We start from the raw sequence: 16,866 nt of genomic DNA, 5'->3' as shown, positions 1-16,866 counted from the left end.
CAATATCACGATTATTTCAAACTTTTGATTGATTATAAAACAAAACAGTCAAAATCACAAAGCACAGCACACAACTGTACAATGAAGAATAATGCATGCAAGAGATTAATCAGACTAATCAATGTAGTCAATTATTAATTCATTGATATGTAAGAAAACAAACATTAAGAAAAAAACTTTGATTGTTCACTTATAGGTTGGTTATCGGTTCTTAAATAACAGTTTTCGATACATTTTTCGGTTAATTGCCCAGCCCTACTGCTTGCTGCAACATAACAATACTCGTAGCTGTCCTGCCGTAACACATGGTTAGTAGGCGTAGCCGCGTAGCATAGGCCCTTACCTTTCTCATAAATCATCTCTGCCAGGTGGAAACCTCTGTTACTTTGCAGGATTTCAAATTCAAAAGTAACATATTATCCACATGCTCGAAATGAGCTTGTGGATCTGCTACTTTTGATACTTGTGTGTGACGCTGTATGATCAAGTAGGGCATTCATTTAAAAGGAGGAAAAAAAGAAAAACACATAAAACACACACTAAAAGTTAGAATATAGAGGTTTCTGCCCAGTGACAAAATGTGATTTGAGCCTGTTGGTTTTGGTAGGACGGTGTTCCTGCTACTGAAGGAAGGCCAACGTGTTCTCATCTACAAATCACAAACTTTCTCACTCATCAGTGTAATGATATGTATGTATGTATGTATGACATGTAAGTATGTATGTATGTAAGTATGTACGTACGTATGACATGTAAGTATGTATGCATGTATGTATGACATGTAAGTATGTATGACATGTAAGTATGTCTGTATGTAAGTATGTACGTATGACATGTAAGTATGTATGTATGTAAGTATGTATGTATGTATGACATGTAAGTATGTATGTATGTAAGTATGTATGTACGTATGACATGTAAGTATGTATGTATGTAAGAATGTATGTACGTATGACATGTAAGTATGTATGTATGTAAGTATGTACGTATGTAAGAGGCAGGATTTACCCCAGCTTCGGTCAGAGATCGAGGCACCTTAAAGGGTGATTTATACTTGGTTGCAGCGTCAGTGTCGCACAACCAAGTATAACTCTGGCTTATTAAGGAGAAGTCACTTTTGTCATTTTGTTTTTAACTTTGGTCGTGCACAATAGTGTAGTGTACACAGTGTTGTATGTAACAAAACAAAGAAAAAATGAAAAGAAAAAAAGTTTGGTAATAATTGCACTTTTCTTTTTTGTTAAACTTAGAGGGTATTCATGAGAAAATTCTTAAGAGATGCAAATGTTATGGATAATGTAAATTAAATACTGATGTCTGAAGCTGAAGGACTGTCCACTGAATCGGTACACACACACACACACACACACACACACACACACACACACACACACACACACACACACACACACACACACACACACACACACACACACACGCACGCAAACATTTGTTTCAAGTCTTTATTTCAGCTGTCCTCAAAGTGGGGTCCGCGAACCCCCAGGGGTGCTTGAGGGGGTTCCGGACAGGCCAGGGGGTGCCCAGCTTAATGGCTGATAGAACCAAATGGATAAAGGTTCTATAAGGGTCCATTTGGTTACAAACATTTGTATACTGTCAGAGCTAAATTAGCACAGATGATTTTATAGTGTAGATTGGGGTCGGAGAGATGAAAAACAAAGTAAAGGGAGGTCCATGGCCTAATGCATATCTAACTGGGCGTCCTTGAAATTAAAAAAAGATTGAGACACTCCATTTCGCTGCAAAAATAAAAAGTATCATCGCTGCCAAAAGGAATCTCTCAGCTGTTCCTTTGTGGTTCGCTGCCGACCGTCAACTCCATACAGTACACGTAGTCGTTGCGACACCCCACCACAAGGGAACGCCCCCACGCCACAGGGGAAGAGAACAGCTCTCCGGGGAGAGTTAGCGAGGCCGTCAGTGTTCCTTTCTCTGCGTCCAGGAGCCACACGGTCCCGTCCGTGGAGGCCAGGGCCACCAGCCAGCTGGTAGCACCAGCGTCCAGCATACAGGGACTGGAGTAGACCTTTGCCGAGGTGTGGAAGCTCCAGACCAGGGAGCCGTCGGTGCAGTTCAGGCAGTACACGCTGCCATCGTGGGATCCACACAGCACCCTGCGCTGGTCTGGCGTGAAGCACGGCGATGAGAAGACAGGTCCTCTGGTCAGAAATTCCCAAACCTGTAGAAAACGTGGATTAAAGTAAAATAAAATATCCTAAACAAAATAAAATATCGTAATAAATATAAAATGTATTATAATAAATATTCCTGCTGTTCTACGTATACTGCCAAATGGGTGAAGAAATCACGTACTAAGGCTTTAACCTTTGTTTTTAATATCCGAGACCATTAGCGTTTCATGGTAAATGCTCCTAATTGCTTCAATTGGTCTAATCTTAAAAAAAAGAAAAAAAAAGAAATTGCCTATCTACAATGTGACACATTGAGAGATGCCCTATTTTATACTTGTATAGTGTACTTATACAAAAAGGACAAAATGCTTCAAGAAGAGAAAAATAAATATTTGTGAAACATTTTGCTATTTTGATGTATTATGAAGTAGAGAATGAATAGATGTTCGCAACGCTCGACACGGCAACTCGCATGCTTAGCGCACTCGGTGGTGTCTCTTGTGGCTCAAGTTCGGTAGAGACGTCGCTCCTCCGTCGTGGTCTAAAACTATACTTTATCGGCAATATTTATTTCCCACCATGGAGTAACCTCCGTCAGTGTCACCAGACTATTCACCTCGGAGGTGGGCACGGCAGCCAGCGGAGCGGGGAGGTAGGGCTTGCGGGAGTGCACGGCCTATATAAGAATAACTGAGCAGCGTCCATCTCACCGGTGTGCCTGTACTAATGAAGCAGCAGATGTTGCCGTCCACAGAGCCCACCACGACGAGACCACCAGACGACACGTTGGGAGAGGAGAAGAAGGGTCTTTCTCTGCTGTGTGTCCACAGCACTTCTCCACTGTCCTACAGCAGGTCATGCACGCACACGCACACACACACACACACACACACACACACACACACACACACACACACACACACACACACACACACACACACACACACACACACGGTTAAAATTCACTATAACAGCACCTCTCCACTGTCCTACAGCAGGCAGCACACACAACCAAGGTTAAAATACTACCATGTTAATTTGCTGATCTGAGGGCAGCTTTTGAATGCTGGTGCCAGTGGTCTACAACAGGTCGGACAGATTAATTTCAGGAAAAAAGAGGGAAAAAAAGAAAGTTTCCTTTTTTTTGCAACTGAATGGCTGGAAAATGGAAATTGAGAGTCAAGTACACATAGGGCATGCATAAACCTTCCTTAATGATTATATCTGGCTTCAGTATTTATTTATGATGTATTTTCTCTATTATTAAGGTTATTGTAGCGGTCAATTTGTATTGGGGGTGGGGAGGGGGGTGGGTAGCGAGACATGGCCAAAGCATTTCCGGGGGTCCCCAGCCTAAAACGCTGAGAACCCCTGGTCTACAATACATTTATACTACAGTATGTGGTCGAGTAGGACACCTACTGGTTGAGAAGAGGTATTGCATGAAGCTCATAGCATAAAATGTGGCGCTTGTGCCTCCTGCACAATCATTGGGTTCCAATGATATGACTATTATGGATTGCAGAATTACCTTAAAATGAAATTATATATATACTTATTCCTTATATTTTTTATAAAAAATCACTTGACTGGGCCAGCACGTTTTATCGTTTTGTTTCAACTTGCTTCTATTTCAGTCAAATAGAGTCAAATTGGTTTGTCTCTTTTGAATTTCCCATATATCTTTCTTTCTTTTTATTGTTTTTGTCACACTGTTGAGCATGGAGCCCTTCAACCTATACCTACAACTGGCCAAAGCGCATTGGACTTCCGTTTGTGGATATATATTTTAACGTGTGGCTTGTGAATGGATAATGTGGACTCACTGCATTGAGACAGTTGAGGTGTCCTCCCAGTGACGCCACGTACACTCGTCTATGGGAGGAGTGTAGGCAAGGAGAGGAGAACACAGCCCCGCCCCCACAGTGACGCCGCCACACACACTGACCAACCTGCAGATAGATCATTCTCAAATTAAAAAAAAGGGTTGACATGCATCATTAGGCCATGGAAATGCTGTGGATCTCAAAAGAGGAGTATAAAAACACTGGCAGTGAAGCAGGTAAATAATGACTTAATACCTGGCAGTTAATGTGTTGACGACATCACCCATTTTCAATCTTATGTTCATACAATTGGTCCTCACTAATGCTGAATGATAATATGGCACAATTTTTTGAGTGGTGTAAACAACTCCTACAACTGGCTTTGTTAGTTTACGTGTCTGTCAGTTTACGTGTCTGTCCGTACCAAAAAGAATAAGCATGGTTGCTATGGTCACCCAGTTCACACGGGTGTGATTTCATTACGTCAGACATCAGACCACAGCTGATCAGTCTATATGGAATAAAGTGGTCCTTTAACTCCTGAGCGGAATAAATGAATACCTACATAAAATAAAATACAAATCTGAATGGTGTATCTTCCAAGAGGAACAGAATGAAACTCTACTCATGTTGCCATTGTTTTTGTCCACATAAGCTTAAATACTAAGTCATATGATGACATCACACAACGGAAATAGCAGATGTACAAGCTCACAATGCGTTCACATCTGCGACGTATATCGTCTATTTTAGGTGTGTGACACTGTCATTCGACAGAGCATACAGTACATTAGGCATTAGTCTGTCTCTTGTGCATATCTGTCACTGAAGTACATATCAAACAGTGACACTACATAGCGCATCCTTATCCTTGGTCACCTGTGGGTTCAGGGCGTAAAGGTGTCCATCATGTGAGCCCACCATCACCAGGCCTGTGAGGGGGTCCACGGCAGGACAACACTTCACAGCGTCCCCCGTCTCAAACACCCAGCGCGTCTCCCCGGACGCCACGCACAGGAAGTACACACAGCCGTCGTAGGAACCTGAGAGCATCACGACAGCATTGCACATTATACATGACTTACTGTCACTTACAATAGAAATGAGTCCTGGACTTTGTTTGTTTTTTACTTGAACCTCAAGTAGTTCTGTTTTTATAATAACCTTTATTGTTACTTTTGCAATTTTGTTCATTGCATATATTAGTTAAAGGTCATTTTCACGCATTGAAGTTTAATATACTAAATATATTTGTTTATATTTATTTAATTGTTTCCTTATGAGATGTTCTCAAATAGAAACTTTCATTATTTAAAAAGTTATAAAGTTTTTCAAATTGATTCGAGGTTTTAGGTTTTTTGATTTTTTTTTTTTTTACAATATATCATTCAACACTTGCTTACTGTAAATCGCTCTGGATTAAGAGAGTCTGCTAAACGCCTAAATTAGCCCTTCACTAAGTCCCTCCCCAACCCATCCTTGTCCAATAGGCACGTTAGCAGTGAAGAAAGCTTGACCTGCATAGCAACCGTTGCTAAACTATTTGGATTGGCATTGGACAATCGCTTTTTGGGGTGGGATTTAGTGAAGGGCTAATTGTAAATTGTAATAAACGGTGTATTTAACAGGCAAGTTCATCATGTTGTGACACTGACCTACCACCACCAGTCTTCCACACCGAGTCACAGTGGCGGAGGACTCGATTCTGTCCCCCAAGACTCGCTCCCAGAGGATCTCCCCGGTGGCCAGGTCCAGAGCCTGCATCCTGTGGGAGTGAGAGCCGATGAACACTGTGGCACGCTCTGGACTCTGACCTGCCCCTGGTCCTTCTCCCTGCACCAAGATGACCGGTGAGGCGTCCACACACCTGCCCGTGTCCGACCGCCAACTCACACTCAGGCCCACAACACCAGTCTCTGTCAGTCAGGGAACAGCATGGTTAGAGTTCACAGGTTCTCAAACAATTCTATTTTAAGGACCCCCCCCTATACTCTGACAGTGTGTGTGTGACTGTGTATGTATGTATATATATATATATATATATATATATATATATATATATACACACACACACACACACACACACAGACTTGTAAGGGTCAACGTGAACCCCACTTTGCCACTTGACACATTTATAACTTGGTCCTCATTATTGGTCCTCACAAAATGCCCATAATAAGATGCCACCATTTCTGTCTATGCACTCTGTGTCTCAGACATTTTAGTAAGTTCAGGAATCTTCAGGAATCTTTCAAAAAAGATTTCAAAATGTCTTTTGTTGTTAGCATACCAACTTTCCAGGAAGAGAAAGGCAGTAGTCATTGGTAGGCAGGTTTCTGAACTGGCCATAGCCTACCAAAGAGACAGAGTGAGTAGAGAGAAATTGTGCCAAGGTTGATAATGAGTGGATATAATATATATATATAATAACCTTGGTGAAGAGTGTCATTAGCACTGTGCTGTCTGGGTCCTACTGTGAGGGAATGACTGTCATCTGTGTTCACACTGGAGTCTTTACCACTGATTTGTCCCACTATATTTGACTGAGAGTTCACAGCGGCCTCTGTAACGCTAATGTTCATTTCAGACACCTCGCCTGCCCGCCTTATAACTTTAACAGAACAGATGTCGGCTCGGTGCATCTGCTCTGCAGCTGCGGGGTAGTGCGTTGACCCGCCCTTTTTGCACTCTCTCTTGGCCAGTGTCACGGAGAGAGGCGCTGCCAGACGCTTCTTGGCCCCGGGTGTGGAGCCGCTCTCGTACGGGAGTGCCAGGGTTCCTCCTGCAACGTGGCGAACCATGTCGGCAAACGATCCGTCCAGGATGACCTCCAACAGTCCCGCCAACGTCACTCCTGTGGCGGTCGTGATGTCGTCACACAGGCGCAGCGCCTTGAGGGAGTCTCCTCCGCTGAAAAGGAAATTGCGATCGTCCTCAATGTGTTTGTCTTCACTGACACCTAGAGCATCCTGTCAAATGTAAACACACAGTAGAAGAATGCAGACAGTATATTAACCACGTACAGTATACCTTAGTGTACGTATTCTGGGCATGTTATAATAGGCCAAGATGTAAATAGCTGAATATTTTGCAAAAATAGCTCATCTATCAGCTCACAATGCATTGCGACACGTTCTTGTAGATTAGTTAGTTATGTTTGATATATATACTGTAGGACAGGGGTAATCAGTATTGTTTTCCAAAGGGCTGTAATGGCTTTGATAAAGTGAGAAAATGGCCACACATTGGACCACTGAATTGAAGATTGAAACAAATACTGTAATCATAAAAATAAAAAAAATAAAACATTGCATGGATGCACCTGGGACGTATCCTTAGTTATGTATCCCACTTAGTCATGTGACCCATCAAGTCCCGACTTATGTCCCAGTAGCTACCCTCGATCAGTCCCATTAGAGAAAGACCAGGGCCACACAATCTGCCGCTCCGGAACTACTCTGCCGGGACTGGGAGGTAGATCAATCTGGCACATGGAATAGACTAGGCTCTGTGGGTTGACTCCTGTACAGGCCCCTCTACTTCTCACCAGGTCCACTCCTGCTCTCACCAGGTCCAGAACCTGTGCGTTGCACCAGACTCCCAGCAGCAGGCAATTCATTCAGGAGTGGTGGATTCTTGAGCCGCAATGGTTCTGCAGGCTCCACCTGGGCAACGGTGGTGCTGCAGGCTCCGTTTGCGGCTTGAATGGCCCTCCTAAAGGCCTCACCGTGGGTTTGTTGGGCTTCCTCTTGACGGAAGACACAGGCTGGGGCGCCAACCCATACTGCTCCCGGGCGCCGTCTACATTCCGGCTGTCTACATTCACCACCAGACTATACTCACATTGCTGAATTATGTTTAAACTGAATTCGGTAGACATGCCAGATTGCTTTATACCCCTCCGCTTCCAATCACCCTGTCAGGTTTTATTTCTCATTAATGACCGGCTCCCCATCAATTATCCTTTGCTTAATTAGCCTGCTCCTAATTTATATCTTGCCAAGTATCTGATATGCTTCATTTCCTAGGTCACTGATGAAACACATTGCATTATTCCGCTATAAAGATGGAATCAAAGCAGACTGTTTCACAATTGAATATTTACCATTTGAGTGCATACCTGAAGTCAATAGAAGTCAATGAAGTCAAAGTATTAAAATGGTAAATTCATATTTAATATTAATTTCCATTAATTGGAATGAAGTTCAATTCACTTTTCTTTCATCTGCCTTTCAACATTTAGATTCTTGGGGGGGTTGGGGGGTTGTTTTCCTTTGAGGACAAGGCGAGACGGATTGAGATGGTCCGCGAGCTGGGTCTGCCCCTCAGGCCACATGCTGCTGCCCATGTGTGATATAGAGTTTAAATGGTTAACGTGGATTATAAACAGTCTGTACCTGCCACAGGAACTGAAGTGTCCGCCTTAGTTTGACCAAATCCCAAAGTGTAGCATCGGATTTCAAACGTTCCCTCTGCAGTTGGTATATCTTCATGAGTGCAGCCATGTCTACCTTACCTGCAGAAGGAGAATGTTTGTGTAAACAACAGGGCTACTGGACATAACTCCCAAATTAAAATGTGTCTCTCCAGTGTCACAAGATAATTAATTGAACGCAATTGAAAGGGACCGACTGCTGCCTGGTGCTCATTGGTATGGGTAGGGTACAACAATGTATCAAACAAATTGATTTAATAAATAATATATATATTATTTATCTCTCTCAAACAAATCAATTAACCACATGAGCGTTATTTTATGTCGCACAAAGTGACGTTTAAAAATAGTGAAAATAGCTGATCTACAAGCTCACAGGTGGTTAGGGTTTGGGGAGGGTGTCTGACTCGTGGTGTGTCCGACTGTTCTTATGTCTAACTAAACACATGCACCCGAGGCGAGTCTGTGTCATGTTGTAGTTTCCCCAACCACTGCTGTGGTCACCTTATCGCCAAAAAACGGCAGTATGAATAGGCCATAAGAAGATAACAGACAGTTTTGGCCCTACTCACCGTGAGAAGACAGTGGCAGCGCTGGGACAAGCACCAGTGTGTCTGGAACGCTGGGACCAGGGAGGAGCAGAGAGAGCTGCTGAAGGATGACCTTCTGCAGGCTTCTGTCTGAAGTGATGAAGTGATGAAGATGATGATCTGTGGAGGAGGGCGGATCCCCCTGGTGTTCAGAGGAGGCCGGGGATCCGTGGCGGTCGGATGGTGGAGGAGGGGATGCTGCCCCTCCTCGGGCCCCGGGCGCCAACGGCACCACAAAGGCGACCAGCCCAGAGCCTTCGTGTTGTAGACCCACAGCACACATCTCCACCTGAGGGAGACCGTTTAAGACCTGGACAAATAATAAGGATGTTGGAGTGACACAGATCATATCGCTGTTGTCAGGCAGAAATTATTCTAACTTTTTGTGTGTGTGTGTGTTTTTTTTCTTTTTAATTAATGCCCTACTTGATCATATCAGTGTCTCACAAAAGCATCAAAAACACAACAGATCCACAAGTTCGAAACAAAACTTTACCTCGTAAGAACAACTTGTATTTGTAATAAAAAATATAATAGTCTCACTTGCTGTAAGTTGTCCAAGTTGACCCGTTGTCCGTGGCGTTTGACCAGTCTGTCTCTTCGTCCAAGGTAGTACATGTGTTTGTCCCTGACCTCCACCCAGTCTCCAGTGGCGCGCATTGTCCCAGGGACAGCTGTCACCTCACTGTCCAGGAGACACACTCTGTCCTGTCCTCCTGCATGAAGGTCATTGACAACTGTGTCATTTATGGCAGTGATTCTCAAGCCTTTTCAAGTAAGGACCCCCAAATGAATATATAATTGGCCGAGGATCCCCATCTGAAAAGGGACAATTTGTGTCAGGGACCCCAAGAAGAGAAGATTTTTGTTAAAAGAATTATCAAAATAATTCAACATTTTCCAAACATTTTTCAAAAATAGCCGGCAACATCCTCTACAATGTATTTAAGTGATTAAAATGATTGTAAAGCTATGTAAAAGGGACACTTCACCCTTTTTGCAAAGAAATCAGTGTTGCTGATGTCATGGATACTGGGCTAACTTATTCCTGGACTACAATTCCCATAATGCTTTGGTGCAATGCTCCTACTTGTGGGTAGGAGCATTCGCGTCTCGTCCGCGTCCGAGCGATTCCCAAGCAGGTTCTGCGGGAAGGAGCGCTCGTTGCACCACGCCGGCCACGCGTAGTAGGGCGGGGTGAAGCCCCGCCCTACTACTAGTAGCCAAGGAAAGCGCCGCCCGCGCGGGCGGAACCTCACCTTCTAATACAAACACAAAACCCCATTATGCCAGCTGCCTCGCTAGCCTAGTCGATTACTACGCCGACTTGTAATACCATGCTTCACGCGTTCGCGCCCCACTGCCGCCACCTCTTTTACTACTGCGGAATTTTTAATAGTTTTTGGATTAAGGTTGGTGAGGGGTTCGTTAATAGTTTTTGGATTAAGGTTGGTGAGGGGTACATTAATAGTTTTTGGATTAAGGTTGGTGAGGGGTACGTTAATAGGTTTTTGATTAAGGTTGGTGAGGGGTACGTTAATAGTTTTTGGATTAAGGTTGGTGAGGGGTACGTTAATAGTTTTTGGATTAAGGTTGGTGAGGGGTACGTTAATAGTTTTTGGATTAAGGTTGGTGAGGGGTACGTTAATAGGTTTTTGATTAAGGTTGGTGAGGGGTACGTTAATAGTTTTTGGATTAAGGTTGGTGAGGGGTACGTTAATAGTTTTTGGATTAAGGTTGGTGAGGGGTACGTTAATAGTTTTTGGATTAAGGTTGGTGAGGGGTACGTTAATAGTTTTTGGATTAAGGTTGGTGAGGGGTGCATTCAAAAGATTGGATTAAGGTTGGTGAGGGATGCGTTGCTTGCGGTTATGTTTAGGTTAGAGTTAGAGATAGGGTTAGTATTAGTCATAGAGTACTAGTAGGCATAAACACTTGTGTGCGGTCCAAAACACAGCCCAGCGCTTCCTACTTCCTACAACCAATCACAGTGCTCCAAATTCAACTCGCGCTTGGGAATCGCTCGGACGCGTCTCGTCCTCTTTAGACAGTCCTTGATGTAGTCCAGGAAGTAAGTGAGCCCAATGTCCCTGACATCAGAGACATTGGGCTCACTGCTAAAATCTAAAATATCTAAAACCACATATTACACACATAAAGACCCCGAGGACAGTGTTCTAAATCTTCTAAACGTCATTAACATATATTCTTTTGCCAAAAGGGTGAAGTGTCCCTTGGAACTCACCCAATGACCCCTGGGGGGGTCAAAAAAATGATCTACAAGATCTGTAGATCGGCTATTTTTACGATATTTATCTGTGGAACCAAGTCAAACGAAACATTATAATGCCTCAACTCCTACAATTCCAAGAGCATGTCAGAGTGGGGGTGGTCCCCAGTTTAAATATGATTATTTGTTTGGTCATGGTCTCATGGAACGGTTGAGAACCAAAAGTCTTTCCCACCTATGAGCACCTGTCCTTCTCCCTCGGTGACAATGCAGCCACGGTCATCTCTTACTTCCACACTGGTGCCCATCAGAGGGGTTCCTAATGGCATGGACCACTCTGCTCTGGGAAATAAACACGAGTCGTTTGTATTTCTTTCTAGCAAAGTTAACAAGTGTAAGGTTTGTTTTACAAACACAGGATATGATGTTATCACCCAAAGTGCCTTGGACTCTGCATGGCAGGGGCGTCCTCCTCCCTGAGCCAAGCTTGCGCCTAACCATATACAAGTCTGTGTCTGTGTTCAACATGAGATTAATCTCGCGTAGCCAGACAACTATTCCACAATCTCCGAATGCTATAGAGTCTGGATCTGGAACTACAGCTCCCGAAATCTGAGTAAGGAAGCTGCCATTTCTGTTCACGAAAATATCTTTAAAATATCTTAGTTCGTTTTGTATTGTTACAAAATTGTTACAAGATTTCCAGTCCACAAATATTTTCTTTCCTTTTTTAGTTTGAGTCTTTAGTTGTATCTTTAACCATAACAACCCTAGTAGAGAGAGAGCACACTCACTGGCTGTTGGACTGCAGCAGCAGACTCTCTGGGACTCGGTAGCAACAGGCCCAACAGGAAACCTCTGTGATGCCGTAGATGTTGTAAATGCAGGTTTGGTTGCCCTCCTGCCTCCAGCTCCTGAGCAGGGCCGGAGAGGGGCAGGCCTCGCCACCCAGCGCCAACACACGCACAGAGGAGCCAGTGCACAACACCTGCTCCCGCAGAGCGCGCCGACCGAACCGGCCCAGCAGAGTAGGAGTCACCTGTTGGTGAGCAGGAAGGAAGAATGATTTCTCTGCAGGGCCTGGGTGAAATAACACGACTTATCAATTACACCCATCTTTTTTACATATAGATTGTACTGTGTATTTACCTGTAGGACAGTTGGCCTGTGATTGTTAAACAGTATTTGAGCAAGTCTCTGGGGCATTTTCCTGATGACAGTGGGGACAATGAGGAGGCAAGCTCCCGATGACAGAGCCAGAAACATCTCCACCACGGACGGGTCAAAGGTCAACGGAGAGGCCAAGAAAACCACATCCTCTACAGTAATCTGGAACAAGGATCTGAACACAGAGAAGAAAACCACATCCTCTACAGTCATTAGAGGGGGGGGGGGGGCATTGAACATCGGAACATACAATAGCTTATCAATACAAATTACATTAGTTTTTAGGCTTTGTAAACTTTTTTAAGGCAGATATGACAAATAATGCAAAAAAATAAAAAAAAGACTTACAAAGACTGACACCAATAATAAAATAACTAGTCTACTATGGCAAAAACAGGCCATAACTTAATTATTTCATACTTTCAACAATGTTTAACTAATCAGCTCAAACAAGCTCACAATGTGTGTCAGTGCAACATACAGTTAGCTTGTAGATCTGCCATTTCCACTATTTTTGAACATAAAAAATAGCTGATCTATAAACCATAATAGGAACACCAGACTGAAAGATGGAGTGCCGTGATTTTTATACTTTTTCTGTTTTGTATGTGTATATGGAGTTAACATTACTTTAATAGACACTCAGGTGTGGTTAGAATATTGAAATATGTCTTCCCTTCACAATCCATCTCTGGACTCGTCTGACGCTGAGCGTTACTTACTTCCGCATTCTTTTTGCTCTAGTTGTTATCTCTCTAAAGCACCTAACTTTATGTGAACACCAAAATAATTGGAACGAACCTGAGATGTAGTATGTTGGGAACTATACACTTGTGTGGCACCCTCACAGTCTTTGGAAGCCCTGTTGTTCCAGAGGTGTGGAGCACATATGCCAAGTCCTCTTGTCCAGTGTCCTTGGCCAGAACATCAGCATGATGCCTGCTTTGGCCTTTAGTTTGCGGTGCTGCATTGTGGTCCGCAACGGAAGCTGCTGCCAGCAGCTGGACACGTACGAGGGTCAGGTTGTAGCTGGACAACTTCACACAAACCTCCATCTCCATTAGTTCGGAGAAGACCGTCTGGAATCGCTTGGTGAGGAAAGTAGAAACATAAAATTAAACAGATTAGGGCGGTGCAATATATCAGTATTATATTGATATTTTGAAATGAATATTTTGAATATGCACTGGGATTTTGTATATTGTAAAATTGTTATTAATTGTGAATATCATCATAATGGGCGAACATTCAGTGAAAATAAGCAAACCTATTTGAAAAAGAAATGCAGATCAAAAATCATCACAATGTGATGCATTGCTACTATGTCACATTTGTAAGCTTGTTGGCTAAGAATTTGGTGTACAGGGAAAAAGGAGGATACAAAGTCTAGGATGCCGGTCAACTGAGGTATAAGGTTTCACTGGTTAGCTGGGGACGTCATTCTTTGTGACGTGTTCCATAAAAATCACACCAGTGTGAACTGAGTGGTACAAGGTCTTATATAGCCTGATCAGCTGTGGTCTGACGTAATGTCAGTGACCATAGTAACCATGCTCATTTTTTTGGGTCCCACGTACAGGTACACACATACATAGACACAAACATAGATACAGACAAAGCTGGTTGTTGGAGTGGTTTGCACCACTCAAAAATTATATATAAAATCATCGCTTTTGAGGGGTATGTGTGTACACACAAACATTGTCCTTAACACAAACATTAAATGCCATTCATTGACAATGAATGGACAATTCTGAGTGTTTGTGTAAACACAAGGAGGACGCAAATTCCGATTGGCCGGAATGAGATGATGATGTACGATGATAAGAGTGCCCTCACTTCACACGGGTGTGATTTATTATTGTCAAGTTAAATAAAGTAGCCAACCTCCAACAGATCACTTTGCAGAGCACAGTACTGTAATCCACACTGGGTCATAACGCGGGCTGACAGAAGTACTGGGCCATCTGGGTCAAATGGTACGTACGCTGCAGGCAGCTGGAGGATTCTGTCAAAGAAAATCATGTTAGTTGGTCCACTATAGACCTATGTTCTTTTAGATTCACTTTCATGTCATTACCCTGAGGCTTCATACATTACTCAACAATAGGCCTATCTCACAGCCCGCTTTTCACGCCCACTTCCGGTAAATAGTGGTGTCTTTAACATTAGCATTTACACGTTTTTTTCTCTGGAGAATCTAAGTACATTTTCTAATGTAAAAATGTGACAGACCAATATTATTATGAAGCAAACAAGATGGTAAATCAGCTCGAACAGATAGAACAAACCTTACCTTGAGAAAACAAAAGTTGTAGACTTCTTAAATTACCTCTGTTAACATGTAGCGTCTATGGAGTGACGTCACGCTATCACCACTAACCCCAAAAGGGGGCGTATTAAGGGGGGCGGGGAAATTCTGTGAGATAGGCTTATATGCATCTGAACGTAGGGCTTGGCAATTAACCGAAAATAACAGTAAAAGTTAAAACCGATATTTAACCGAACAATCTAGGTTAATCGAATACAAATTTGAATCTTTTCTTTATTATTATATATTTTTTATAAAATAGAATAAATCGATTAGTCTGCTAACCAATGAACCCTGTATGATATCTTTTGCACAATGGTGGTGCACACAAAAATAACCGATCTACAAGCTGTAGTTGGATGGCTCTATGAGAACCACTGGACTAAGTATGGAACATGTCATAAGGTAATGGACAGCTCTATCAGCACTCATACAGACACAAACAATGTAAAAACACAAAACAGCTCGAAATTTGAGTGTTAAATCCCATTCTTCACAACTTCACATATAGTATATCCTTGCTGTCGGGCAGAAAACTCCTATCTCCGAATTATTTTTTTGTGTGTTTTTTCATAAATGAATGCCCTACTTGATCATACTACTAACAGCGTCACACGAAAGCATAAAAATTGGCAGAACGCTGTGTTTTGAGCTTGTCGAGCTGCTACTTTTGATGCTTTTGAATTCGAATCCTGAAAAGTCTTGAACATAATGAGGTTCCCAGTTCCCACCCGACAGAGACGAGATATCATGATATGTAAACTCACCCCAGAATCCAGACTGGCAGATATAAATCGGTATAACAGTATAATCCAATCACGCCTCCATTTCCAGCACAGTGTTGCAGCAGAATATGTGACAATGTGTTCCCAAGCTCTACGACCTCTCTGTAAGACAGAGACACAGAGCTTCCAGAGCCACTGTCAAATGTCACAGCCGCTCTGGTGCCGCCGTGCAGTGAGACAGCTCTGACCACCAGATCCTGTAGGTTCTTCACATCCATCTCCTGGCAGTGCCCCCATGCAGTGTTCAGTGTTTACAGCTCTGACTGGATCCTGTAATCCTAGTAAACAGGCAGGGAGTAAAGCAAAAACAAACATCCCCACTGAAATTCTTTGACAGGTCCAAGTCCCAATCTGTGATTTGTGAAATTACACGAAAGGATCGAATCCCCCACACTAGCGGACGTAACACTGATTCCTAAACAATTTGAACTAGTTGAAGTCATTGCAGATTGAGGCTTTTAACATTTGCTTTTATTATATCCCAGATCTTTAGGGTTTTATGGAAGATGCTTCTGAACATGAATTTAAATGTGCATTTTTAAGAAACAGATTAGAACATATTGCTAGTTTGACCTTTTCTAATACTCTTGACTCTAATCTAATGATTGAAATCCGTCGTGGCGACAGTTCCATGTGTAAATTCTTCACATCCATCCATACATCTGCATTAGCTGCAAGATACTAGATGCAGATAGGCATCGCTAGCAGCTACATCTACTTGGTACTGCGGTGCCAGCATGCAGTGTGCCTGTGACAGCTCTGTAGCCTCTTCATGCATCTTCTGGTGCACGGTGCCATGCCACCATGCATTGTAACAAGGTTGAAGGTGTGGCAGCGGTGGCCGAACGGATAGCGGCGCGGTCTAGATACCGGAAGGTTCCCAGTTCGAACCAGCCGTCCGACACGTTAAAATTACCGCTGAAATGCCCTTGAACAAGGCATCAACCACTACGATGAAATGTGTTCTATGAGCAGGGCCTGGCTGGAAACAAGTTCTTGAGCTTAGCCCAGATACCCTGGGTAAATATAGATTTCATTTCATTTCATTTCAAGATGCATATTTGGATTCAGAACTAGTCAGGCCAGTGATTTAAACAGTAACAGTATCCATTCCATACATTGATAGACTACACAAAGATCCTGTAGGTTATTTACATGTGGTCTTCTGGAGTCTCCATGCAGTTGTTTGACAGCAAGTCTGTCCACAAGATCCTGCTGGTTCTTCACAATCCATCTCTGGACTCGTCTGACGCTGAGCGTTACTTAACTTCCGCATTATTTTTGCTCTAGTTGTTATCTCTCTAAAGCACCTAACTTTATATGAACACCAAAATAATTGTGAGCTGTTCAAGGAACATAAATTAATGAT

At 43.0% G+C, this 16,866-nt stretch overlaps 1 protein-coding gene and 1 long non-coding RNA gene across 2 annotated transcripts in view; one reads left to right on the top strand and one right to left on the bottom strand.

Annotated features, from left to right (window-relative positions):
- Nucleotides 1–16,866, top strand: part of LOC306926945 — a 251,928-nt gene that overhangs the window by 229,525 nt on the left and 5,537 nt on the right. The gene's annotated exons all lie outside the window — the stretch shown is intronic.
- On the bottom strand, nucleotides 510–16,860 carry aasdh (aminoadipate-semialdehyde dehydrogenase). Its single transcript, XM_079505303.1, has 16 exons — nucleotides 16,653–16,860; nucleotides 15,480–15,775; nucleotides 14,289–14,409; nucleotides 13,203–13,489; nucleotides 12,384–12,576; nucleotides 12,029–12,273; nucleotides 11,470–11,576; nucleotides 9,548–9,720; nucleotides 8,987–9,314; nucleotides 8,377–8,495; nucleotides 6,411–6,948; nucleotides 5,635–5,895; nucleotides 4,859–5,022; nucleotides 3,980–4,105; nucleotides 2,864–2,998; nucleotides 510–2,200 (listed from the first exon to the last, which is right to left on the bottom strand). Exons 2-16 carry the CDS (start codon nucleotides 15,713–15,715, stop codon nucleotides 1,802–1,804), a joined length of 3,432 nt encoding a protein of 1,143 aa, XP_079361429.1. The 5' UTR covers nucleotides 15,716–15,775; nucleotides 16,653–16,860; the 3' UTR covers nucleotides 510–1,801.

This window comes from Electrona antarctica (assembly GCF_951216825.1).
Source record: "Electrona antarctica genome assembly, chromosome: 7".
Lineage (NCBI taxonomy): Eukaryota > Metazoa > Chordata > Actinopteri > Myctophiformes > Myctophidae > Electrona > Electrona antarctica.
The sequence above is the reverse complement of the archived record's forward strand: the minus strand, read 5'-3'. Positions and strand labels throughout refer to the sequence as shown.

Bases quoted from the DNA above. Each gene is read 5' to 3' on its own strand.
- aasdh (XM_079505303.1), bottom strand. From the start codon at position 15,715: ATGGATGTGAAGAACCTACAGGATCTGGTGGTCAGAGCTGTCTCACTG. The intron at 13,490-14,288 runs GTTGGCTACTTT...TTCCTCACCAAG, and splicing joins TGCAAAGTGATCTGTTGGAG to CGATTCCAGACGGTCTTCTC. The intron at 12,274-12,383 runs GTAAATACACAG...GCTCACCAACAG, and splicing joins ACAGGCCAACTGTCCTACAG to GTGACTCCTACTCTGCTGGG.